At 37.3% G+C, this 25,849-nt stretch overlaps 1 protein-coding gene across 1 annotated transcript in view; it reads right to left on the bottom strand.

Annotated features, from left to right (window-relative positions):
* The window catches only part of SBF2 (SET binding factor 2), a 196,144-nt gene that overhangs the window by 49,274 nt on the left and 121,021 nt on the right, over nt 1–25,849 (bottom strand). The window contains exons 11-17 of the mRNA XM_054390637.1: nt 25,456–25,569; nt 23,770–23,898; nt 23,124–23,222; nt 21,411–21,615; nt 19,115–19,224; nt 17,507–17,656; nt 4,061–4,129 (exon numbers count right to left, since the gene is read on the bottom strand). Coding sequence (XP_054246612.1) covers nt 4,061–4,129; nt 17,507–17,656; nt 19,115–19,224; nt 21,411–21,615; nt 23,124–23,222; nt 23,770–23,898; nt 25,456–25,569 — 876 coding nt within the window. The remainder of the gene's footprint in view (nt 1–4,060; nt 4,130–17,506; nt 17,657–19,114; nt 19,225–21,410; nt 21,616–23,123; nt 23,223–23,769; nt 23,899–25,455; nt 25,570–25,849) is intronic.

The raw sequence follows: 25,849 nt of genomic DNA, 5'->3' as shown, positions 1-25,849 counted from the left end.
ATGCAACCAGTACTGACTTCCTGTCTATGAATTTAATCCCACCAGCTATGAGTTAGAGTGCAATCAAATCCTGCCTGATCAAGTTTCAGAAGACATCACTCACCAGACTTTAGGAGGCAGGATTCTGAAGTTTCAGCAGCCATCCCAAGAGTTGATAGCATGCTGCACACAGGGTAGAGTTTCTTCTTATTTAAATTAGGTATGTGTGGAAATACCCTAGACTAATCTTTATGTAAGAAAAGACATTAGGACAAGACAGAGCTTTTAGACCATGCAAGCTTGTTCCTTTCCCAAGAATATTTTAAAAAACCTCAAGGGTACAGCATTGACTACTTCAAGAGAAGACCATTCCATAATCTTACAAACACTTCTAAGAGCACGTTTCTCTTAATACTTAGTTTCTTGGTTTCATCTGCCAGACTCAGCATGAAAACATATCTTTCTGATTATTTATATACCTCAAAAACTGGGTGTCTTCACTGTGTGTGGACACATACTGTCAAGCTTTGTACAAAGAATGGGTAATTGCTTCATTAATGCTCTGCATTGTGTAGGTGAAAGCAATGAAACATTTCATATACAATGCAGTCCTTTTCCAAAGGAACTGTGATGCAGGGTAACTTTTTACTGTATAATTTGAAGCAACAGGAGTTGTATAAACAAAAAGTTTGTTACATAGAATTCAATCATAATTTCCCATCAATATGCACATAGAGATGGTATAATATGTATATGACTGATAGACTGCTGCAACATTTACTTCAGGCTTTCCCACTGGTAAGTGGATTTGGAATTACCATTTGTGCAGTAATACCAGCACACACATAAATGAAGACGCGTGTCGCTATTAGATTCACGATTCCTGTCTATTCCTGTCTACCAAGAACACTGCGCAGTTTCAGCAGGGCTAGGTGAAGTAACACTTAGAATGCTGCTTTCATTAAACATGGCAGCCTGGTAACAGAAACATCAATAAAAATAAGTACATAGTGCAAAGCACTGCTTCACCATTTTAGGGAAGCATAAACACAATCACACTTATAGCAGAGGTAAGCCAGTTCTGCATATTGAAGCCACAGATTGGAATACCTGTGCTCTGCCTACAGAAAAGTGAAATTTAGCTTGAAGTATGTGTGTGTATGTGCATGTAAGCCACACTGTGCATGGTAATTAAATAACAATGGCAAACAACTCAGCAGAAAAGGCCACGACATAGTCTAACAGTGCAAACATACCAGTTCTCCTGAAGGTATTTTAATAAAAAACAAATAATTCCCCTGATGATCTTAATTTTAGTTTGTACATTCCTCTGGACTTATCAGAGACAGAACAGCAATATGCTGTGTCAAGCAACAAGATTTTAACCATTCTACTTAAGATTTCAGTAAAGGGAAACCCAGTGAAAAGAGAACTGACAAGCTGTTAATATATAAGAAAGCAGGAAGCTTAAGGGAGAGAAGTAAAGCTGCAGGATTCAATACGGTTTCTCCCCAGATCTGGGAAAGAGCAATAGTTCAGTGTGACTCCGAAGCAGGAATCACTCCAAAGGGTTATAGAGATGTCAACAGGGAGGAAGAACAACACTCAGTTTACTTAAGAACACTGATACAGAACATTGCCCTACACATATGTATGTTCTGCAGGTAGAACATACTCATTCTAGTCTAGGATACAGTTCTGAAAACCTCTAGAGAAGCCGGAAAATTCCCCCAGAAGTTTCATTTTGACACAAATTCCAAGCAGAACCTTAAACTGTTAACTAGTCACTGCAAAGCTAGTCTACTGATCTTAACGTTCAGAACAACACATCAGTTTGTGTTTAGTAAGAATAGTTTTATACCAAAATAAGTGCTTTTGCCAAGGAATTGTATCTAATGGGACATACCAAAGGGGGCCATCACTGAACCTGAGGATTAGATCTGGGAAAAACAAAATTCTTTTTCTATTATGCATTAACAGCTGGCTTTTGCAAGTTAACAGTCAGGTTACTTTAACTTTTCAATTCAGGTCTGGAACACTAAAAAAAAAAAAAAAAAAAAAAAAAAAAAAAAAAAAAAAAAAATCATCCTGCTTCTTACATTCAGGGATTCAGAATTTCCTGAGTGGACACCTTTAAACTTAAAGAATAAATATGGAACTACATTATTACACAGATACTTTTTTGTGAGAGAAATGGTGTGAGATCTTGATACTCCTATGAAAAGGCACATATAAAAAATTACTCAAAGATAGTCTATATTCAATCCATCTTTTTGCTCTCTACTGTGAAATTAAAATTTACTTAAGTTTATTTCAGAAGTTATTGTACTCCAAGCCAAAAAAGTGTGTTTTTCACTGCTCCCTACTTCTTTGATGAAGGAGGAAATGAGGACCAAATGAGGAATCTAACCAAACTGCTACAACTCCAGAATACTCTCTGAACCTCTAAAAGTAATGAGATATGTGGACTCTCTTGGCCATTTTTATTACAGGAACTAAGAAGTCAGAAAATAAAACTAAAAAGTAATTTCTTTTCGTCAGAGCACAGTATTGATGCAGTAGCAAGAATAAAATGGGGAAATGAAAAGATCTCCATAGCTCATTAGCTATTTCTCTAAATTAGTGGCAGCAAGAAATTAAAACTCATCTTCTGCTATTCAAGGACTCCAAGAGAGGGAATAGAAGAAAAGATGAACTTGTAATTAAAGATAGGAGAAAGTTCATTAGCTGGGATTGAAAAATTGAATGTCTCACCAAGATATCTTATCTAAGAGAATGGAAACACTCTGCACAGTCTTTCCAGAAAGCAATTTAAGAGTATTAGGCACAGCTCTAAAATAAAGACAACTTAAATAATTTTTTTTCACAGTTCAAGTAATTATAATAGAGAAAATCTAATACTTTATGCTCTATGTATGTAATAAATACTCGTTTAAATACGGGAGTTCAATACATTTGCTATGCATATAGCTTTGACAAAAATCACTTGTATTCATTAGTTGTTTCTATGTTCTATGACTTGTAAAGTTATTTTTTATTTTAATGACTACAGAAATTGTTCGATTAGAATGCATAGTCTACATTTACATTTCTCAGCTTATTCTCATAAACGTCTCAGCTTATTGCAGAAATCTTAGTTTCTATTTAGCTAAAAAAGGAATCTCTTTGCATTTTATTTATGGCTATGCATAAATGCCTCATATACCATCTGAAGGATGGAAGGTTATATTTTTCTTAATTTCTACCATGTTATTGTCTAACTAGACTGTCACACCAACTACTACTTTGCAGTATCATGATGTACTAATTAACAATGATTAAACACTTACTTCCCAAACTGGAATACATAACAATATTCATAGTAAACAAAGATTATGTAATATTGCAAGCAAGTCCATGTTCTGAACTTCTTATCTCCTCAAATAGAGGGAGACTCTAAAAAACAGCACCTGAGCTAAGAAGAATTGGTGAAAATGCTACTGTATTGGGCCACTAAGAGAACTATAGCCAAGCTATGAAAGTAATTGCTTGCAGAATTCATGTTATTTACATTTTCCCATATTTTCATATATTTTATCACTATGAAACACTATGTAAAAAAACCAAAACAACTCATCACAAGAAATTGAAAATAAATTAAAGTTAAATTAAGCCATTCAAAACACTCTCCAAAGTTGTTAAAAACATATACCGAAAACTCAAGCACTGGCTTAAAAGTACATGTTAGCATGCTAAAATGAAGAAAAAAGTAGTGTGAAAAACAGCTTTTTAGATAATAACTTCAGAAATGATTCTTTTAATTTATTTGAGTGAATGGTTAGAATTAAATGATCATTCTCTCAACCCATCATGTAAATCTGCATTTAGTTCTGGGTAAATTATCATAATCATCACCCAATACCAGTAAGTGTAATTTTGGAGCAATCTTCACAGCAGCCTATTAGAAGATTTCTGCTGATATCAATCAATTTCAGAATAAACCTTCCTACCTGCCATGTATCATGTCATCACCATCTTCACTTCAACAATGTATGTAATGTAAGAAAATAGAAAGCGGGAGTGGTTATCGATGAAAACTTACCCTATAAAAAGCAGTCATCAGGGGTAGCAATGCTGCAGCAATGCTATATTCTTCTGAAGATGAGCAGTCCTTCAAGAAAGAAATTGAAGGCAGTAAGCAAAACAATTTTCAGTGTTATGCATTATAATTTCACTTTTGCCTTATGGAGTCCCTCTGATATCCTTCCTATAGACAAGGTAACTTTTTTCATCACTTGCTATCATGTAAGAACACTGCAAGCATGTGTACATATCCATTATCTTCTCACGACTTTTGCTAGATAGGTATTGCTATAATTCTTCCCGTTTCAGGAATTTACTAGCCGCTTTCTTGCTCTCAAGTTTGAAATATAATTTCACCAACATAATATACAAAGAAATGTATTCCTTGTGCGGGAAACAATAAAAAGGTAACTTGCTTCCATTTGGATCAACAGCTAATCTGACTGAAACGGAAGTGATGTGATGACCAAAGAACATACTTTCAAGGAGCTTGCAGAAAGAAATTGATGCTCATTTGATATGAAATAATCACCTCCACAGCCTCTACAAAAGTTTGGCACAAGGTTAACTTTAAAAGATGAAAACCCATTGTCTTCACCATCTCAGAATGCCTTATTCAACAGTCAAGTGTGTCACTCGTATCTGTTTAGGCTGAAGAGTATGCCAAAGTAAATCAACTAGTAATTGCATGATGAAAATATTGATTTTATTATGGAAGCCTTTTAAAAGAAACCAGAATTGGAATGTAACTTAATATTTAAAACACAAACTACATGAAATTTTAAGACTTTTTTTTAAAGTGACTGGAGTATTTTCATTAGCTTTTTTGTCAACACCAAAGAACACAACAATGCCCGTATTTCTGCTAGACAACATCAAGACATTTCCATTTAAACAATTAATTTCAATATTTTTAATATTCATTCTTACAATTCCACCAACTCAAACCACACTCCTACTAACTGTAACATCTGACCTAACTCCAAAATTGATGTATCTATGCCAGACTTTCACTGATTCCCTCATCTCATACTGGAGTTCTCTAAAACACAGCACTGGCCAACTGTGATAGCAGAAATATAAAGCCTACATTACAAGAACAATCATATTAAGGATCACTAGGATGTTGTTTGTATTCGTCTCAGCTCTTCTTTCTTAAACAGCCATTGAATAATCATGGATTACAAGTTTAAAACAGCAGTCAAAAACCTCATCACAATACTAATTTGCTTCTCATTACTTTAAAAGTCAATTTCATCCTTTGTGATTTTCCAATAACAAATACTTCATCTTCTTTTACTTTAATCAAGCTCATGGTCATGCTCTGGCAGGGGGGTTGAAATCTGCAGCAGGGTGGACTCGAAGATCTCCAGAGGTCCCTTCCAACCCCTAACATTCTCTGATCATGTGATCTAAACAGAATGTCAATGTCCATACACAGTAACAGATAGTTACATTTAGAAAACTAATTACACATCTATTCTGAAAAGGCACACTAGTTCACAGGTGCAAAGGCTTATTTCTGCAATTACTGAAGATTTTAAACACGTCTAACTGCGTGAACATGTGTATGCTAACTGTGCATGGAAAACAAAAGGTATGCAAGTGCTCATACATCAAAACACGTTTCAATTTGGTATGCACCAAGAAAAGTGGACACTGAGAAATTCTATATGAGTTTCAATGATGCCTTTCAGTATTATGACACATATAAAAATTCCAAATGGGTTTGCAAAATGTCAGAACAGTAAGGCTAAAGGACACAGCCTCAGCTGCTTTTCATTTTCTCAATTATTTACTATTGTTATCCATGTCCTTAAGCTCCATTTGGAATTTCACACACGTATTTGTTGTTTAATATAAAGATATGATAAATATTGTTAGTACTTTTTCATTTATTCAGAAAACTTCCCATTTAAAATGAGACTTTACAACTTCTAGGAATGTTCCATGGGTTTCAAAGAAATACTTATTTCTGCACGTGCTTATATTTACCACGGTGTAAAATGATCCATCTTCATTGTTTCAAGTTATCTATTTAATCCCTTAGCTCAAATTATTTGTAAGATTTTTGGCTTTTGTCCAAAATATACATAAAAATATCTTTATAAAAACTGAGCAATATATCTTCACCTAGAGAGCATTCAATATTCCAAGAGCTAACATATGTCTCAAAGATATATATCATCACCACATAAACAACAGAGTAGATTATTTTTCCATTCCTTCTTGCAGGTATGAAATTCTCCACATAGTCTTTGTCAGCAGTAACCCCTGGACTTGCAGTATGGAAGTATTATCTATATACCTATTTTTCCTTCTCTACCCTATGACAAGAAATATAAAATTATCTCAGTTGGGAATAAAATGTAATACTGCCGGTTTAAGAATAGTGAAATTAACTAACAACTTCTCTGCTTTGTAGCTGCAAGACAGAATACCAGAATTATGTAAGAATTGTATGCAATTAATTTAGACTCCTGGAACGAAGCAATCCAGCTGCCTTACATATAATGATGTCTTTATCCATTGTGAAAAAAATATCTTACTACTGCTATAGACATAGACAGCAAATACTGTAAAATATATAAAGCTGTTCCTCCTAATTTGCACAAAATAAAGCTGAAGCATATATGAGGAACAAAAATTCTCTCAGGGTTTTGACAGTGAAATACAGACTTCCACCATGCCATGTGCAGTGTGCTGCTTTGAATCCATGACTATGGATTTGCCATACCAGTCATATATTCAGATAGGTGCTGAAGTCTTTAACAGATTTCAAGTATTACAGAAATTAATGTACATTTAAAATAGTTTTGCTATACTGAATTGACAAGGCAATAATAAAATTAGAATGTTTTTCCTTATATTACTTATTTTGACAATACACAGAATTTATATTCCGCTCAGTTTAAATATGCAGCAAAAATCTGGTAGGTAGATCTTGTCATTACAAGGCAGAACTCACAGCTAGGAAGTTACATATTTTGACCACCTGGATAGACACATAGGACTGTTAATGCCTGGTGAGGCACCTATGACTTTTGGAATCTTGTAGGGAGCTTAGGCTTCTGGTACTGGAGAGGTGACTCCTTCTCATTAGTGACTTCAGAAAAAAAATTGACCTAAACCTTTGTTTGGAAAACAAGGTATTTTATGTCTTCATTAGGTTGAGACACCCCCCACATTCTGGTCCTAGTGATGAACAGCTAAAAAAGGCTACCCTAGGTAAAGCTACCCTACTTGATCTGCTACTGAAGGTTTACACCAAACATTCAGAAAGACAGCACATTTTCTCTATGCAGTTCCACTGTACTTCTGATCTCACCACCGGCCAAAACAAGAAACAACATTTTACTCGAAGAGAGCTGTTGAATCTCGTGTGTGTGCTGTGTCCACCCCCAGCTCCCCCAACCTCCCCCCAGCAGCTTCTTTCTCAATAAATACATTTCTGTCTAGGCTTGAGATTAGTCATTTCCTCCTTCTCATAACAAATCATGTTTAGGAAATCAGGAACCTCAATTTTTACATGTTACACATTTTCCACTGTATTTTTAGTGTACCCCAAAAGCATCCAAACACGTATCTTTTTTTGTGAGGTACGGATAAATGTAAGAATGCCATCCCTTTCGTCTAAGCACATCTGAGTTTCTTTAACAGAAATGCCATGCATGTTTCTGAACACTGTCATGAGGCCCATGGCAATAAAGTTCAACATACTCAGGCTGTAATCTTCTCCCAAGGAAATGGTTGGGATGCCAAGATGCCTTTTGACTTTTATTTCACAGCAGGGCTTCATTCACAGTGACTCTGTCCAAACCTTAAACTACACCAGCTGTGATACAAGGTCCTGCACAGTAATTTGTAAAACTTATTTGACAAACAATGTTCAAATGATAGGATACACTGCAATTAATGACAAAACAAGGATCAATATCTGTTAACTACTCAGTTGGAAAGGGGCAATTAAATCATAGTATCCCAACAAATTGCAGTGTATTCATAAAGCCCTAGCAGACCAAAGTACTTAGGTGGTGATTGCAAAACATAAATAAGGATACTTTGTAAACCACTTTACAGACAGCCTGTTAATTGAGGTAAGAAAGAACAGAAAATGCTTAAATATTAGAAGGAGTAGTAAAATATATAGAGTATTCCAGTATAGTTCAGTTAACAGGAATTAACACCTTTAAAAAAATAAATCAGATTTCTATGGGTATGTAAAGCGATTCACTGAAAAAAGTTTTTTACCTTAGAAAAACATTGTTTAGATAGAAGTGGAATTTTACATCTATCTTATGAAATGCAGAGTGGACTCAGATCAAATCCATTGCCAAAAGACTCTAGGTCTAGTTCATTATGAAGAAATTGAACAAACAATGGCTCATGCAATGTAACTTGGAAGTAAAGCTCACTGAAAATTTTCCATTTAATAGCATGTGATAGAGAAGTAAGATTTTATTTATGCTAAAAATCCTTGAGCATATCATCCTAGAAAAGAAAATTTCTAAACCCCGAAGTTTTCCCCTTGAGAGGCTTAGTCTCTTTACAAATACCTTGTCAATTATAACTGATTTTCTGGAGAAACAGAAATAAAACCTTGGGCAAGGACCTAAAAGAAGGCATGGAACTGGTCCAGGGGATCTACAGGATAGACTGTAGGAAGCAAGTCCTCACAGAAGGAATTTCCAAACACATGAAGAACAAAAAGTGAATGAGAACAGAAAGCACAGACTGATCAAGGCAAAATGGATCCAACTCCACAACAGATTAAGATCTGTAGATGAGGAGGTCACCTCATTCACCTTGGCTTTAACTGGGCTTCTGACACAGGCATCTTTGGTATCCTTGTAAGCAAGCTAGGGAGATATGGTCTAGATGAAAGAGTGGAAAACAGATTGCCACATCAGACTCACAACAGTGGTCAGTGGTTCCAAGTTTAACAGGCAGGTGGTTATGAGTTAGGTTTTATGGAGCTGATACTGTGGCAAACAGCACCCAATAACAATAACAACCTGGAAAACGGCATGAAATGCACCTTCAACAAATTTCTGGATGACACCAAATTTGGAGGAGTGGTAAACACATTGGAGGGCAAGACTGCTACTAACTGGCATCGCAGCCTGTCAGAAACAGACTGACAAGAACCTCCCAAACTTGAATAAAATGCAAAATCCTACACAAGGGACAGAGTAGCTCCAGGCAAAAACATAAGCTGCTTATGACCAGCACCTGGAACCGCGTGCTGTGTTATGCATGTCAAACCAAGACAGTGCCCAAAAATATGCAAAATTAGTTATGTTGTTTGGCTGTTGTCTGCAGATATCAGCAAAATCTGGACAGTATAGACAGCTCCAACTGCAGTTGCATCAAACAGGCACCCAACGTGAGAAGAAATCAAAATATTATTAAATACCTTGATGTTAAGGGGGAAAAAAGGCACTATAAGAATATGGACAGACAGAAGCGAACTGGTTTACAGTATTGATACTAAGTTTCTCAAAAAATGTGAGATATAGAGTGAAAAAAATAATAATTGGCAACAATGCGTAAGACTGATGGGAGATGGGTACGGATATCTTGCACCAACTTGAAAGTGCTAAAGTCTCACCAAGGAGGGGCAAACAAACAAAACAGAGTTTAAGGATCTCATCCAAGAGACAGAAACTGTCAGGAGAGCACAGAACTAAAAGAAGCTCAGAAGAACTACATAAGTATATGAAGGGAAAACACCATACTCAACCAGCACAGACAAAAAGTATTGGAGAAAAAGCTGAAGCCAATTTTAAATTATTTATAGAAGAGAAGATTATATAGACCAAGTGCATCCACAGGGTTCTGGCAGGTACCCTTGGGAACCTACACACATATTTTTGGTAGATGTAACACTGCCTCTGGAAACACACTTTTCACAAACTGCCAGAAGTGGAGTCTCTTTTTCAATATGTATTTGACATCTTGTTGCCAGACACCTTCAGTTTTTCTGCCCCAACCTTGACAGATCAGCTTTGCTACAGTTTTGGCAGAAGCACCAGTTAGTCTGTGTACAGCTGCACCAAAGGACAAGAACGACAACGACCAGCTGCTTCTGGAAGAAGTTTTCTTGGATCAACTTTGTTCATGCAGCTCCATTTCTGGATTCATGCAACAAGTGTCAGCTGCTGGAAGAGGATATTTCTCAGATGACCTGCAATGGCTGCAGAATTTCAAGGATGACAAGGGGAGTTTTGTGGGGGGTTTGAGGTAATTTTCCTTATTACAAGGTTGTGAATCTTTAATTCAGGCAGCAAGGGCTTTTCCATATTTAGGCACAAATAACGCATTGTATTAGTTGCACTGGTGAATTTGATGGCACCTAAATCCCTTTGCTGCCAACCCTGCTGCCAGACCTCTCAGTTCTTTAAGAGAGACTGGAATGTAAATTTTCTGTTTCAAAGAGTATTTGCAGCTTGAACAATTTATAATATAAGTTGTTTAATCCAAAAATCAACCTTTTAATATCACCAAAATAGGCTCATTCCACACCATGAAAAAAATCTAAAGCCATTATCGGAAAGATCCCATTTTTTTGGGAGAAATAACTCCCAGTAAATATAAGGCTTTACAGACTTGGCTGATAAGTATTTTAAAGGATAAATGTTTGATAGCAAAGAATACCTAAAGCAAACTGCAGAAACTGAAGGACGTATGTTGTGTGTGATTTGGTATCAAGTTGTAGAGCTGTGTCCGTCTTGATTAACACATCAAACTTCTGCATTCAAGAAAGGTATATATCCAGTAGTTAGATACAGCTGGTGTTTCAAGATATGCTAACCTTAATACATTACATGAAAGCAAGGATAAAAAGCTCTTTCTTTTTCGTGGTAACTTATCAAGTATCTGGTATGCAATTCCAATACTATTTTTCCCAATTTTTCAAAAGAATTCATCATTGCCTTCATGGCACACTTTTTTTTTTTTTCTGACTGATCTTAAAATGGATAGAAAAGTGCCAGCCAAAATTCACCATTCTTGTAAGAGTAACATGAAGGTGCTGCACATCTGATTTTGATGAAAACCTCTAGGAAATACCTTATCATTAAATAATGGACCCAAATTCTTTATCTTCATCCTAAATGATTAAGTAGAGATATAACATGTACAGCATATTTATTTTGTTAGACATTAATAATGCCATCACTGCAGCAATACACAACCAGAAAAGAATTATCCTATCTCGTAACAGTAATGAAATTAACAAGATCAACGCATTAGTTGAACCTTTCATATACCCAAAACAATATGATCATTTCGTCCAGGCATAGAGTTGACAGAAACAACACATTTAAAGATACAGTATTCTGAAAAGCATTATTATCTGCCAAGTAGCATACTAGTCCCATAAGGACATCTAAAGGCAGCTGCTATATGCTGACCACAAAACTGAGCTACACACTTGTTCTTTTTTTTTTTTTAAGTACATAATTATGCTTAACATTTTGAAAATTAAATAAGAATAGATGTAGGAATTTTTAATTTTTCTTAAGATGGAAACTATGGGACATCTTCCCTTTTCTAAGGGGTAACAGAGAAATATGACATTCACTGTAATACTCTCTTTCTCTCTTAATAAGCCTCTTTGTTTCTCTTCATGCTCCCAAGAGAGTGTACTATCAGTTACAGCAACCAAAAAAAAAAAAAATAAAAAATTCAAATTGTCACGGAAACAATCCACACTGAGAAAAGATGTCAATCTAAATTTTTAAGAATTACTTGGTTCAAGATGACTTGGGAAAAAAAGTCGTTTTCCCCCTAACAAATCCTAATTCATTCTCCAAAAACAGTATTTATGGAGAACATTAAAACCTGAATGGACAACATGCAACCTCAAAAATGTTTGTGGAATATTAAGAAAATTTCTGGCTGCAGAAACAGTATTAAATGTGCTCTTGTAGAAAAACATATCCAAGAATCTGTAATTCTCCCCACAGTTCTGATTACTCCTAGGTGATCTCAGAAGAAATTAATTTCAAGTAGGCTATTGAAGGCACTGAACGCTTGTATAAAAGAGATCATCAAAATGTTGACAATTTAGTACACTGTTCTTACTTGTAAGCACAGATTTGAAGCCAGGAATGAAAACCACTAATGGCACTTTTGAGTCGACTTCAGGTGAGATCTTTCTGTTTAGTCGTGAGAGGAGAAGACTGAGAGGGGATTTTATCAATATCTGTAAGTACCTGAGGGGTGGGTGTCAAAATGAAGATGCCAGTCTCTTTTTGGTGGTGCCCAGTGATAGGCCAAGGAACAACAGGTACAAGTTGGAACAAAGGAGGTTCCACATCAGCCTGAGGTGACCCTTCTTTACAGTGAGGGTTACAGAGTGCTGGAACAGACTGCCCAGAGAGGTTGTAGAGTCTCCTTTTCTAGAGACTTTCAACACTTGCCTGGATGTGTTCCAGTGCAGCCTGCCTTAGGTGATCCTGCTTTGGCAGGCGGGTTGGACTCTATCTCTGGAAGTCCCTTCCAACTGCAAACATTCTGTGATTCACCTTTCCATGAATCCATATTTCATTAATAGATAATTATGCTTTAGAGTAGTTACAGTTTGCTGGACGTATTTTAAGTTAATGAGTTCTGATTCTTACTGTTTTCATATGCAAGCTGCTATGTGCTTATATTTTAAACCAAATTATCCTGAAGTAGTTCTTTGCAATGGGCATGTGTAAAATTCATGTGGCTGTCCAAGTCTCTAAGCTCAGGCAAAACAGGGGTAACCAAGGAAGCACACTGGTTTGGATTTTCTCTGTAGTTATCGTTTCCATGTTTTGATCCATGAAACACCGCTGAAAAAAGCCAAGCCTATGGTCAGTTAAGTTTTCTTCACAGAAAACAGCAACTAGCCTTGTAAGGCTAAATGGAGAGGGGATTGGGAAGGTAACAGCCATGTGTCATAGTCAAGTCAGGATTACAGTCTATGACATTTTTTACACATGTGATTCAAAGGCTGAGAAAAATTGTGTTAACATAACTGCAGTTGTGGCCTGTGGCTTTTACACAGCACTACATATGGTTAGTATTTCAGCTATTCCCAAAAGACAAAGGCAAGGCTCCAAAATAGTCCATTAAAATAAATATTTTCCTTCACCTTTTTTTTTCTTTTCACAAAAGCAATTATACCACTTAACTTTGTAAATATAACAGACTAACTCCCAATGAAATCTATAGTCTAGAATCTCAAATTTGGTCTGAAAATAAATTAGAGGCCACTTTAGTCCAGGGACTTTGCTTGCGTTAACATGTTTTTCTCTTCTTATGAAGAGAAACCAGCAATTCTATTTTGTCTCTATTCTAATACAAAAATAAAATAATTCAGCAAAGACTTGACTTGATTTAAGGCTGTGAACCCCAGCTTCTGCTGGCACACAGGTAAAATAAGAAACATGTTGTGGGTAACATCATATTTTGTGCCGTATTTTCCTTAAAAATCATTCTAAAATGCCACAAAAGTTCACTATTTTTTGTTTGCCATATTAATGAATTTGTTAAAAGTTTACAGAAAATACTAAAATCCAGAAGTGGCCTGTGTTTTATGGTATTGATCTCAACATCACACTTCAGTCTTTGAATATAAGCTGCCAGGATTTCAATTGTTTAAACCAAAGGTTATGCAAATATTATGGCAACCAGATCATTATAAGACTTTGAATGTATTTCAATATTCTCTGTTTTAGAAATTACTGTATAGGAAAAATAAATAAAACCAACAATCTTACAGCCATCCACTGGCATCTTTTATGCAAATTCCTTCAAAACAAAACATTTCTAAGCACACAACTTCACAAAATTCCTTGTAGAAGCAACAAACCAGTATTCTACATGGAATGTTTATTCCAGTAAGTTAAGTGCCATCAATGACGAAGGGAGCACACACCTCGCTCACAGAGCAGAGCAGCATTACGCTTCAGCTGCTCTACATCTCAGTTTAAGAGTTATTTGAAGGGTGAATCACAGCATGGGAAGACTAGAGGGAGATTACTGCAGACAGGAAAGGTCATCCCCTTCATTCTAGTAATAAATCTAAATACACATGTCCTTATGGGTGTCCACAGAGATGCATTTGATGAATGGGTACAGTACATCAATATGTACATATATTTAATAAATCTGTATGTAATTAGGTACCTCTGCTGAAATGCACATTATATACATACATAAAATTTAAAATAAAACAAAATTCTATGTGCTTCTTCCATGTTTCTATTACATACAGAACTTGTAAAAACAGAGTCACTGATTTCACATAACTTACTCCATTAGCAAAATTTTTGCCTATTATTTCCAAGATCCAAGACCCTTTTTTCTTTTTCTTTCTCCACCCCCCACCCCTTTCATCAGTCCAGCACTTTCACAGGCAGGCTGGAGAGCAACTACACAGCAGTATAACACAATCCCTAACCCAGATTTGTTCTATTTACAGCAGTGAGTAGCGTACAAGCACATGTCTGCTTTTCATCAAGAAGACCAAAAATATTTAGAACACAGAGGTATTAGAAACAGTTGGCAACCACAAGACCATAATTAACAGTAATGAACACTTAGGAACAATCAGACCCTACCACGTCAATGCTCCAAGAAGCTGCATGGTCTCAGTAAGATACCTATGCATGAACAAACAGTCATAAGCATGCCCTGCACTAACAGCAAACGCAGGAGGACTGAACACAGGCAACGTCAGGAGACATCCATTAACTGTAAAGACTGCTCTGGCTGACTAATGTCCCAGAGACCCAAGCTCACAGCTCCAACATACCCATTTTTGTTGCTGTTTTATTGCAAGGGCCTGGATTTCAGTTGTGCTGTACCCTGTAAGGGAGGCTGTGGGCAGCAGGGGACCGTGGGGCAGCCTGGGCTGGTTACAGACAGTCACAGCCAGTTCCAGCCAGTCACAGACACAGCTGGAATCCTATCACGAGCCCCAAAGCTGCAACCAGCCAGAGAAACTCGTGGCGCAGCTTCTGCTTCTTCTTGTATTAAAACCAATCCCCCACTACCATTCGATATTTGTAACAATACATTAGGCAGAGACCCTTAAATAGGGCTGAATCCTGCTCTGAGAAATGCACAGAAATGTAACGAAGGTATAATCAATATCCCCATGCCCTGCAGTTTAGAAAACAAGTACATCTATGATAAATTAGATTAACAGAAAAGAGGACATGATCAAACTTTTATTCAGGCATTTCTGATCACTCTTCACATTAGCAGCAAGAGACCTGCAACAAACTGGGGGATTCTCTGCAATCTCAAGCAGACATTTCACACCAGGTATTGCAACACCAGCAACACTATACATGGTGGGATTATTACTTGCATTTGTTAATATTCTGCTCTTAATCTACAAAATTAATATACAGAAGCTGTGAAAAACCACTTGACTTTTGTTTTCAGGGACTTCAGTAAAATGAGAGAATACATTCTTTTTAAAAGACAAACCTGACATCCATGAATCTCTTGAACAGTAACAAAGTAATCTACAACAGACTTGCAGAATGCAACCTTCCTAGTTTTGTAATATGTGGTACTGTTCCCAGCAAGACAAAGAGTTCACTATATGTCAGTAACAGTTTCTTGTTCAGAGGACACTTTCCAGAAATGGCCAACATATCTCTTGAAACACACATGGTTTGCAGCAATTCCCATTATCAGTAGCAGAGATTTGGTGGCTGGGGAGTATCAGATTTCTTATCTGCATGAGTAAATCAGCCATCTGAGACTGGTATTTCCCAGAGAAAGCCATCAGGCTGGCACGTGCTACACACCAATCCCAGCTCAACCCAGCATGTACAGTAGAGAGCCAGGGCTTTGCCCAATCTATTGACTATGCCTGCCTACAGGCCTTCCCTTCCTCTCACAGCTCTTTTATCAGCTACTACATGCCTTCTGGCCACAGCAATATTTTAGTTGTATCTTACAGAAGCCAACTGAAACATTAAATAATATTAACAGAAAAATGTGACAAGACTTTTGGTGGTATGATTCCAACTCCAATAGTTTAGTGAGGTCTTAAAGCAATATTGCAATCTAACTCTCCCCCAGAAACTCCATAATAATGTGGTATTTCCCTAACGATTGGGGATCTCTCCAGTTAAGACCACATTTCTTAATTTAGATTTCTGCATCTTTATAACAGACATTTAAACTGCTTGGTCTTATGACCTACAGCTAACAGAATTCAAGTCCCCAGAGCAAAATGCTGGCTTGCTCAAGGGTAAACTTAACCAAGCTCTTGATAATGCGTTTTTTCTCTTGAACTGATGCAGGAAAGCTCTAGAATGCAACACTTTACACTTTGTTCCAAACAAAACAGTCGGAAAAAGTGCACAGTCAAATTATAAATCATGCTTTTATATTAAAATCACCTTAAATAATTTCTGAGATTGAGAGCCTCTAACTAGTAAGCAAGTAAGCTGCATGCTTTAGGTTTGTAACCAGAGGTGATAGATGGACTAATGCATATATAGTATTTAGAACACTTGTTCAGTTTTCAAGTGAATTATTGCTTACACATTGCAACAACATATTCCATTTTATCTGTGAAAACCTGTGATAGTGGCGTATCAGTTCTGTGAGTTCAATTTGGTTTTTAGGTTACAGGGGTTAAAATACCAATGTCTCAACCAAATCCCTAACTTGATACTGTAACTTAAGGGCAACACGACCAAATCATAACTAAATATGATCACATTATGAAATAAATATATATACTACAACATTCTCAGATATCATACTGAAGACACTTATGTCTATAAAATATTTCTGACAATGAATTGCAAACAGTAAAGCTGAAACAGAACAATTAGATGAAAGTCAAAAGAAGTCATTCACATGTTGTGCTCTCATAGGTAGCTACTACCATATGTTGATGTTCATTCAGCACAAAGAATATTTAAATTACAATTGAATAACACTTTCTGTGAGTTTCTGACAAACTAGGATGACAAGTGTGAAAAGTCAAACTACCATCATGCACCACGGAAGCAGAAAAGTATGCTTTCTTCTTGAAGTATATTCACACTTGTGATGACAAAGGCGGCAAAAAGGGCTTTTTACTGAGCACTGGGTTACACGTATCTTAGGAGCTCAGAGTTGAAAAAGTCCTGTGAAAGCTAACACCCATTCATTACAACTAACACCCATTCAAAAGTTACAAAAACCAAATTATATCTAAATTATTAATAATGGGAACAGTTTTATTTCCTTTTTCATATCAGGCAGATCCTGTATAGACCTGAACACTTTGTCCTTTATCCTTTCAATAACAAATACCTTAAATCCACCATCAGGTAGTATCTGCTCCATCACTGTGGTACACATGCTACCATCATCTAATTGTTTTGCTCTTCCACATCACTCTCAACAATTTGTTGCTTATCATAGTAACCAAACGAAGACAGCTAAAGAACAAAACCTTCATACACTGTACCTGCAAAGCACAGTTCATCATTCGCACAATGTAGTCAAACTGCTGATGGTCCAGTATAGCTCGATTTTGTTTAACATGCAGGCCTAATTCTTGTGTCAGGCAGTGTCGAGCTCCCTTTCCTTTTAGGGCTCTCAGAGCTGCAGGTAGGGTCTGGAGAGAAGAAAATCTCACATCATGAAAACGAAGCTAAATGGCTTCATATTCATACTGATATTCATACCGAATACCATTAATTCTTTATTAAGAAACCACAACTGACAGTACAGTAAATAACAGCTCTGAAAATTACCTATTAGCTTGAATATAAAGCTTTTATATTTAGGTTGATTTAGCTTGAGTCATTAAGAACTACCAACTTTTCCCAATTTTTAAAAAAAAGCATTAAACAACATTTCTCACCTACATCTGTAAATAGAAGTTATTGAACGTGGACAGGCACTGAATAGATGTGAATTCAGAGATGGAATATTGTGCGTGAAAGCAAATGTACCATCCAGGCCAGGCCTTGTGTTAGCATATCAAGGCCAATCCCAGCATGTTTTTTGATAAGCAGTGAATGACAAATGGCTTTAGAAGTGGCACACCTTTCACAGGAATTAGGCCAAAAGACTGTCAAGCAGTTACCTTAAAACAGTGCCAATAGAATATTTATGCCAGTGTTTTGAAGATGCAGCAAGTGCTGTGGTTATCAGCTGTGGCCCTTTAGACTAGAGTTAAAGGGTGGTAACAGCTGAAAAAAACAAAAAAAAAAAAGTAGTCTATTGTCCAAGGACAAATTTACCATGAAACTACTGAAATTTTCCAACTGCCTGTAAGATGAAAGAGGTTGAAAACTACTGTTACACACACATCAAACGTATTTAAAGGGCTTTAAGACTTTTCCCATGTGCATTTCTCTAACATAACTTGTAAATCAAGAAATATACATATCTTGAACACAGCCCCCGAGGTATGCAGGAGACACTTTCCTGAGACATAAAAATTTTTGTTAAAATGAATTCACAGTCATTTTCATATGTAGAATTAGAGTGGACTATAAGTTTGTGTTGTGCTACAACCAGTAATTGAAAACTCTATGGATAGAATCTACAAGACCTGGCAACTTTTTAATGTGGAAAAAAAAAAAAAAAAGAAAAGAATGTCAAGCATGACAACATGCCAAATACTTACATTCACCTCCAAGTTCTATCAAATTATTAATTTTAAACCCAGCGAAAATTACTGCACTGAAAATTTCAAAAGAGCCCTGAGACACTGAAACATTTCTGTATGCCTTTTGTTTATATCTGATACTGTTAGATCCACACACACATTTATAAAAAAACATGATGTGGGCCACACAATTTATAACAGTAATACAAATTATGAAAAAGGCATCAACACATGTAATAATGCACACAGGACTTCAAATCCATTAGCTTCATATTGCGTATAGAATTGCATTTAGATGATTAGTTTTATTGCCATTTCATTCAAATGGTTAAAATAATGATTGGTAGTTGAAACAACACTCCAAAATGTGCTTTGTGAAAAGGCCAATCTCTATTCACTCTCACTCATTAACAGAACAGAGGCTTATTTGGGAAAGTTACAATTGTGTTTTATTACCTTTTCGGTTTCCAAAAATTTGTTTTCAAAAATGAATGAGATGCAGTTTCTAACAACTTCCAGTCTTTGTGCACTGTTGAAAACTGTACTTCCTTTTTCCATTATGGAAACTGATGAAGAGAAAGAAGTATATGCATCTGTGAAAAGTCTTTGGCAAGAGCCACGAAGAATATCAGAAAGTTCTTTTTAAAGAAACAAACAAGTATTTGAAATGTGCTATTTCGTTCTGTTAAGCAAATATCATTAGTAGGTGTTTACAGATGGGAACAGAATCCTAAATCTTTGGGTTTTCTACACCACCTGAAAAAGAGAGTGCTCTGATTTTAACTAGGGCAGTTGATTCTCTTTACTGCTTCTTCGATTTGTCTCATACAGGCACAAAGACATTCCAACATCTAACATATTAATGACATATATAAATAACTACAGATTAATTTTAAAAAGTCTGTGTGCTGCACACATCATCTTGCACATTTTGAACTACGTAGCCTTGCACATATTGTAGCAGTAGGTAACTATTTTTTCATGAAGAATTCATTGGCCATCCCAAGATTTCTGTGACATGAAACAACTTGACCAACATGTTCTCTTATCCAGACTCCAACTTGATGAGATTGTAAGATTACTTTCTTAATACAGTGTTTCACTTTGAATTTTCAGGAAAATTCAGAATGGAAGAATTAACATTCCCTTTTTTCTCTTTAGTATCAAGTAAATAGACTATAAATACAGAATATGCCCTTTTTGTAGATAATAATGAGCTTCTAATATCTAAGGATTTCAACACGCAGGACAGGAAGGACTATGACTGTGAAAGCTTTTCCTTCGGGTGGGGGGAACAAACAATAAAGGAAAAACCAAAAGCAACCCTCGAGAAAACTCTCACAAAAAGAAACTTATTAAGAAGGAAAGCCTTCTCTTTCATCTAGCTTTTTAAAGGAAGACAACAGAACACAAACACACACCCTTTCATTTTTTTGTAACAGATTCAATGGTACAGTGAACAGCAAAGACAGCTGAATAGAGTTTATTCTTTTCTCACATGAGCCCAAAGAGGACAGAAGGGGCTTCAAGAGGCCATCTAGTCCATCGTGCTGTCCCTAGATAGGATCAACTCTATCTTATTTCTCATGTCTGTCTAGTATGTTCCCGAAGTTCTGTGATAACAGAGATTCCATGGTTTCACCAGAAATCCATTCAACTCCCCCACCGTCCTCATTTCCCAGGTTTTTCTTGTGTTGCAATTAAACCCATCACTTCTTATCATCACAGATCATTGCATCTCTCTTTAACAGCCTCTTCTGTATTCCTTTGGTCTTCTATTTTTCAGTTGAAACAACTCTCCATCTTTCCTGGTAGGTCACATTCTCCAGACCACTGATCATTCTTGTTGATTTCTTCTGGACTCTCTCCAACAGAACCAAAAATGAAGACAGCCTTCTAGTGCCCAAAAATGAACACAAACAGTCTATTTGAGGTCTTACTGAATACAATGAATGGATTTCTCCATGGGGTTCACTAACTGTGTTCTTGTTAATACATCCTCCTAAAATGTTTGTCTTTTTTGCCATTGCTTGATATAGTTGGGTAATGTTTGCCCTATGATTATATCCCCAAATTAAATTTCTGAAGAACTGCTGCCTAAATTGCTGATCATGACTATGCATCATACTGTATCTGAAGAAAAACAGTTGAAAAAGATAAAATTCAGAGACTAGACAGCAGATCTTGAATTTTTCAAGACTGATTTGAATTCTAAAGCCATCCTTCTAAAGGTCTGCAAGCTCTTCCAGCTTCATGTCCTGCAAGTTTTCTAAACATGTTTGTTTACACCAAATGAAGATTGATGAATTTGATTATAAGAAACAGATTTTTTTTCTGTCATTAAAATTAAAATGACAGGCCTGTAATGTCTAGTTCTGTTCTTTGTAATTAATATAGGCATATTTATTTTGAGACAGATGCTGTGTTGTTCCCTGCCTTCTTCCAGTAATTTACATGTCTTCCACTAGTGTCAAAGGAGAAAACCTAATAGTTCAAAGCTCGATTCAGCCAGTCCTACAAGGATATTCATCAAAGCTAGCAGAGTAAACACATCTAATTTCACAGTTCATTCCAATTCAGATTAAATCCTTTTTTGTCGTTAGTAATTATGCCACTCACACTACGGATGTTTGACTGATACAAAAGGCTGATACAAAAGGACTTTTAAAAGTGCAAAGGCAAACGGCTAATTATACATTCAAGTTATGAGATGGGATGACAAATAGCTAAGTCAGGGAACAAGTAAACATACCAACAGGGGGACCTGCTGGAACAACACACTTCTTGTCTCCTCGGGTGGCAGCAGGGGCACCTTGACTCCTTGCAAGGCCTTCCTGGATGAGCTCCTGCACCCGGCACTCATTGATCCAGGGGAAAGGGAGGATGTGAACCCGCAAGTGGGAGCCCTCTGTGGGCCGTGGCACCTTCTGGAATGCTATGTGGGGATTGGGATTCTCCTGCAGGTCAAAAGCAAAAGGTTAAACACTAATATGTTATGTAATGTTGTCATGTCTCATCCCATTTTATTGCTGTTTTGTGTACCCGTCATATGTGAAAGATTAAGAAGCCAAATATCTAATGACTAATACGTTCATATGACCCTCAATTCATTTTCTGTAATACTTACAGTATTGTTAAAGGCTGTAAGAAACGGGGGGTGGGTTGGCACAGCAGAAAGTATTTGCTGAAAATATGCCGTATTGGATGTATGGTTTTCATACAGAGACAAGAAAAGTAATCTAAATGGCACAGACACGTTGCAGCAAAGAAATAACAGTTTATATAACTTATGTGAATACATACCAAGAACACAGAATGCCAAGTAGCAGTAGAATCATAGAATTGTTAGGGTTGGAAGGGACCTCAAGGATCATTTAGTTCCAACCCCCCCTGCCATGGACAGGGACACCTCACACTAGATCAGGTTGCTCACAGCCACACCCAGCCTGGCTGCAAAAACCTCCAGGGATAGGGCTTCTACCACCTCCCTGGGCAACCTGTTCCAGGGTCTCACCACCCTCATGGTGTAAAACTTCTTCCTAACATCCAATTTGAATCTACGCACTTCTAGTTTTGCTCCATTCCCCCTAGTCCTATCACTACCTGACATCCTAAAAAAGTCCCTCCCCAGATTTCTTGTAGGCCCCCTTAAGATACTGGAAAGCCACAAGAAGGTCTCTTCTGAGCCTTCTCTTCTCCAGACTGAACAGCCCCAACTCTTTCAGTCTGTCCTCACAGGCGAGGTGCTCCAGCCCTCTGATCATCCTCATGGCCCTCTCTGGACATGTTCCTATACCTCCAGATCCTTCTTGTAATAGGGGCTCCAGAACTGGATGCAGTACTCCAGGTGAGGTCTCACCAGAGCATAGCAGAGGGGAAGAATCACCTCCCTCGACCTGCTGGCTATGCTTCTCTTGATGCAGCCCAGGATGTGATTGGCTTTCCAGGAGGCAAGTGCACACTGGTGGCTCATGTTGAGCTTCTCATCCACCAGCACCCCCAAGTCCCTTTCTTCACGGCTGTTCTCAAGCCAGTCACTGCCAGGTCTGTACAAGTGCTTGGGATTGCCCCAGCCCAGATGTAGGACCTTGCATTTGGTCTTGTTGAACCTCATGAGATTCTCATGGGCCCACCTCTGCAGCCTGTCAAGGTCTCTTTGGATAGCATCCTTTCCCTCCAACGTGTCTGCTGCACCACACAGCTTAGTGTCATCAAGAAACTTGTTGAGGGTGCACTCAATGTCTCTATCCATGTAGTAATTAATAGGTAAATCAGTAGTGGTACATTAAACTTCTTTCACATGTACAGAACTGTTGACAGTTAAAGTTCCAGTGTTTCGTCATAATGCAGAAGACTACCATAAGCAGTCAGTTCCATTTCCAGATACTGGATCAATCTCAGAAATGTGAATTTTCAATGTTACTATTTCTCAACTCTAGAAGTGCAGCAGGCATAGTGAACTTACATTTTTGAAGAGCTGTTCTGCAAGTTCTCTAACATGCTTTATCATTTTTGGTGGATTGCCTTCCTCAGCTTTAATTCTTTCAACTTCAAAGGCTACCAACTTTAAAAAAAAAAAAGGAAAACTGAGCAATTAAACCCAAACACTGACATTTTCTTTCTATCTACAACGAAGTCCTACATACCTAAAGCATTCCTTTAACATTTTAAAAACAATAATCCATATTTCTCATGTATTCTACTAATACACAGAATACAAACCTCTATTTGTACGCTACATTCCTAATTTTTAAAAGCAAAAAATGGCCCAGTTTACATTGTTTAGTGCATAATTTAATATTTATCATTTTTTCATTGTTTCTAATAACATAGGTAAATTACTAGCACATGTTGTATATTATGAAGTTCCAAATTTGACAGAAGGAACAGCATTGCCATGATTTATTTAACAGTTTAACCTCAATCGTATGAACAGGGTATGATTTTACCAAAGTAAAATTTGAAATGTATGCTTAGCAGAAAATAAGGATTGAGAAGATTAGTGTAAACTTAATGTAACAAACAGTGAGGATTCATTTCAATTGTTTTGCACATGTTGAAGTACCACAGGTCTATTTTAATTTCCTTGAGAACACAGAAGCAGTTTTTACCTCATCAAAAAGATCACAAACTCTGAAAGGAGGACCCCTCTCTGACACAAAACCAGCAAATGCCATCCCATTGAGAACTTTGGTTAGAAAGTCATTCTCAATTAAGCCTCGCTGCCCCAAGAAGGCTGCCTGCAATAAATACAGAAAAAGAGTGCATGTCTTTTAACAGCATCAAAGCTGCAACCAAGCATTTATGCACTAGTAGTTAAACATTTTCACCAGCTTATAGTAATGCGTAGTGCTTTCTAATTAAACCTTTTCTATCACCTAGTAACTTTCTATATATAAATCCAGGAGTGGTGTAACAGGACGTCTGATGAAGGCATTTTATAAATCTCAGAAGTAACAAAATAGAACAATTCCTCAAATTATTGTTTTTTTTTTAATTAGATGTTTGTCATGGTAGGGCCATGACATGGCCCAGTACAAACCCAGACAGGCCTTAACATGTCTAGACAAGGTCCCTTTCGAAATCTCCCCTCCTTCCTCAGGAAAACAGGGCAATGCGGGAAAAAGAACAAAGGGGACAGGACTCCTGCCTGTCTGCTAAACAAGCTGTTTATCTGGGGTGAGAGCACATAAGCTGACCACCGTTCCCCCAGAAACAAGGTCTTTGCTTCTGCCTTTTATGGGTATAGCCTGGCAGAACACCTTTCCATTGGGCAGCTACGTGTTAGCTTCAGTGCCCCATTGGACCAATTGATGTCTGGCAATTTGTATATACAAGTGAGTTGGTAGTCACCCTTGCCTTGCTCAAGCCTGCTGAAGCCTTGCCTTGCCTTGCTTCAAGCCTACTTGGGCCTGTCTCGTAGAAGCTGCCTCGAGTTGCCCTGCCCTGCCTTGAGTGCCTGGTCCAGAGCCTGGGATAAAGCCATGAGCCATACACATGCAAGGTGGAGAACCCACAAGCCTAGAAGCCAGATCCGCCTAGCCTGCCACCAGAATCGTGCCGTGCCTCAGTTTACCCAGAAACCAAGCAAGCGCCCGTTGCGACAAGAGTCATTAACTGCCTGCTGTCCACTGAAGCCAGATCAGCCTGGGACCACACAGCAAACTCTCCTGGCCAGCAATCTGCCATGCCCGCGCCCTGTGAGAGCACTCCAAAGCTAACACAGCAGCAGCAGGATTCCCCATGTGGGTAAAACTAGCTGTGAGTAATTAATTCATTGCCCTTTGGGTTTAAAGGTTCTTATCAAGCCTCCCCCCATTGTGATTGAACACTATCTGCTCTCAGGGACATTCTCTTTCCAAGTTGTTGCCTCCTTATTTGCATAGAGTAGTTTGTATTTTGCCCTAACACTACATATTCCCATTGTAAATATATATTCCAACCATACAACGATCCTATGCAACGAGTTTTGGCAATTTTCATTAATAAAGGGTTACTATTTTTATTAATACCCATTTGCCATATCATTTATTGTTGTTGTTGTGAGGGTAAATAATTAAGAATTCCCCCTAGACCACAACAATGTTGATGTTAACTTCATTTCATGGCTCATCTCTGTTCCTACAATTAGTTCCACTAAAATGCATTTATACAAAGGTATGTCAAAATGGCATGTTTATCATATGTAGGTAATTTCATTCTTTAAAATTTTAACACTTGTTAAAAGGCAAGCTGATGGGAATAACATGACACAAGCACAAGCAAACATGAAATGTATGTAAATATTCCTCTTTTACCTTGTGGAAATGAATTACTGGTTCAGCATGAATTCTGATCAGCTGAAGACATGAGCGGTACCCTTGGAAAAGCTGCGCAAATAGCCTAAGGAAGATTGCTCGCACCTCTTTATCCTGTAAGTAGCAATGGAAAAAGTTGTCAAAACATTTTTGTATTCTTAACTTTTCTACCCTTTGCATAAAGCTATCTGAGAAATACCTATAAACTCATCAACCAATGCAGCAGCACAGCACAGAAGTGGAGGTTCTTGTACACCTATGAAGCCATCTCATACAAGGCTACAGTTTCATCAGCCTGTTTGCAGACAGCAATGACAGATGTAGTACGTACTCATTTGTTCTCTCCTACTGCTCTTTTCTACACTTGCCCCACAGGTCCTGGGCAATGCAAATG

This window comes from Indicator indicator, chromosome 21 (genome assembly GCF_027791375.1).
Source record: "Indicator indicator isolate 239-I01 chromosome 21, UM_Iind_1.1, whole genome shotgun sequence".
In the NCBI taxonomy this organism is placed as follows: domain Eukaryota; kingdom Metazoa; phylum Chordata; class Aves; order Piciformes; family Indicatoridae; genus Indicator; species Indicator indicator.
The sequence above is the reverse complement of the archived record's forward strand: the minus strand, read 5'-3'. Positions and strand labels throughout refer to the sequence as shown.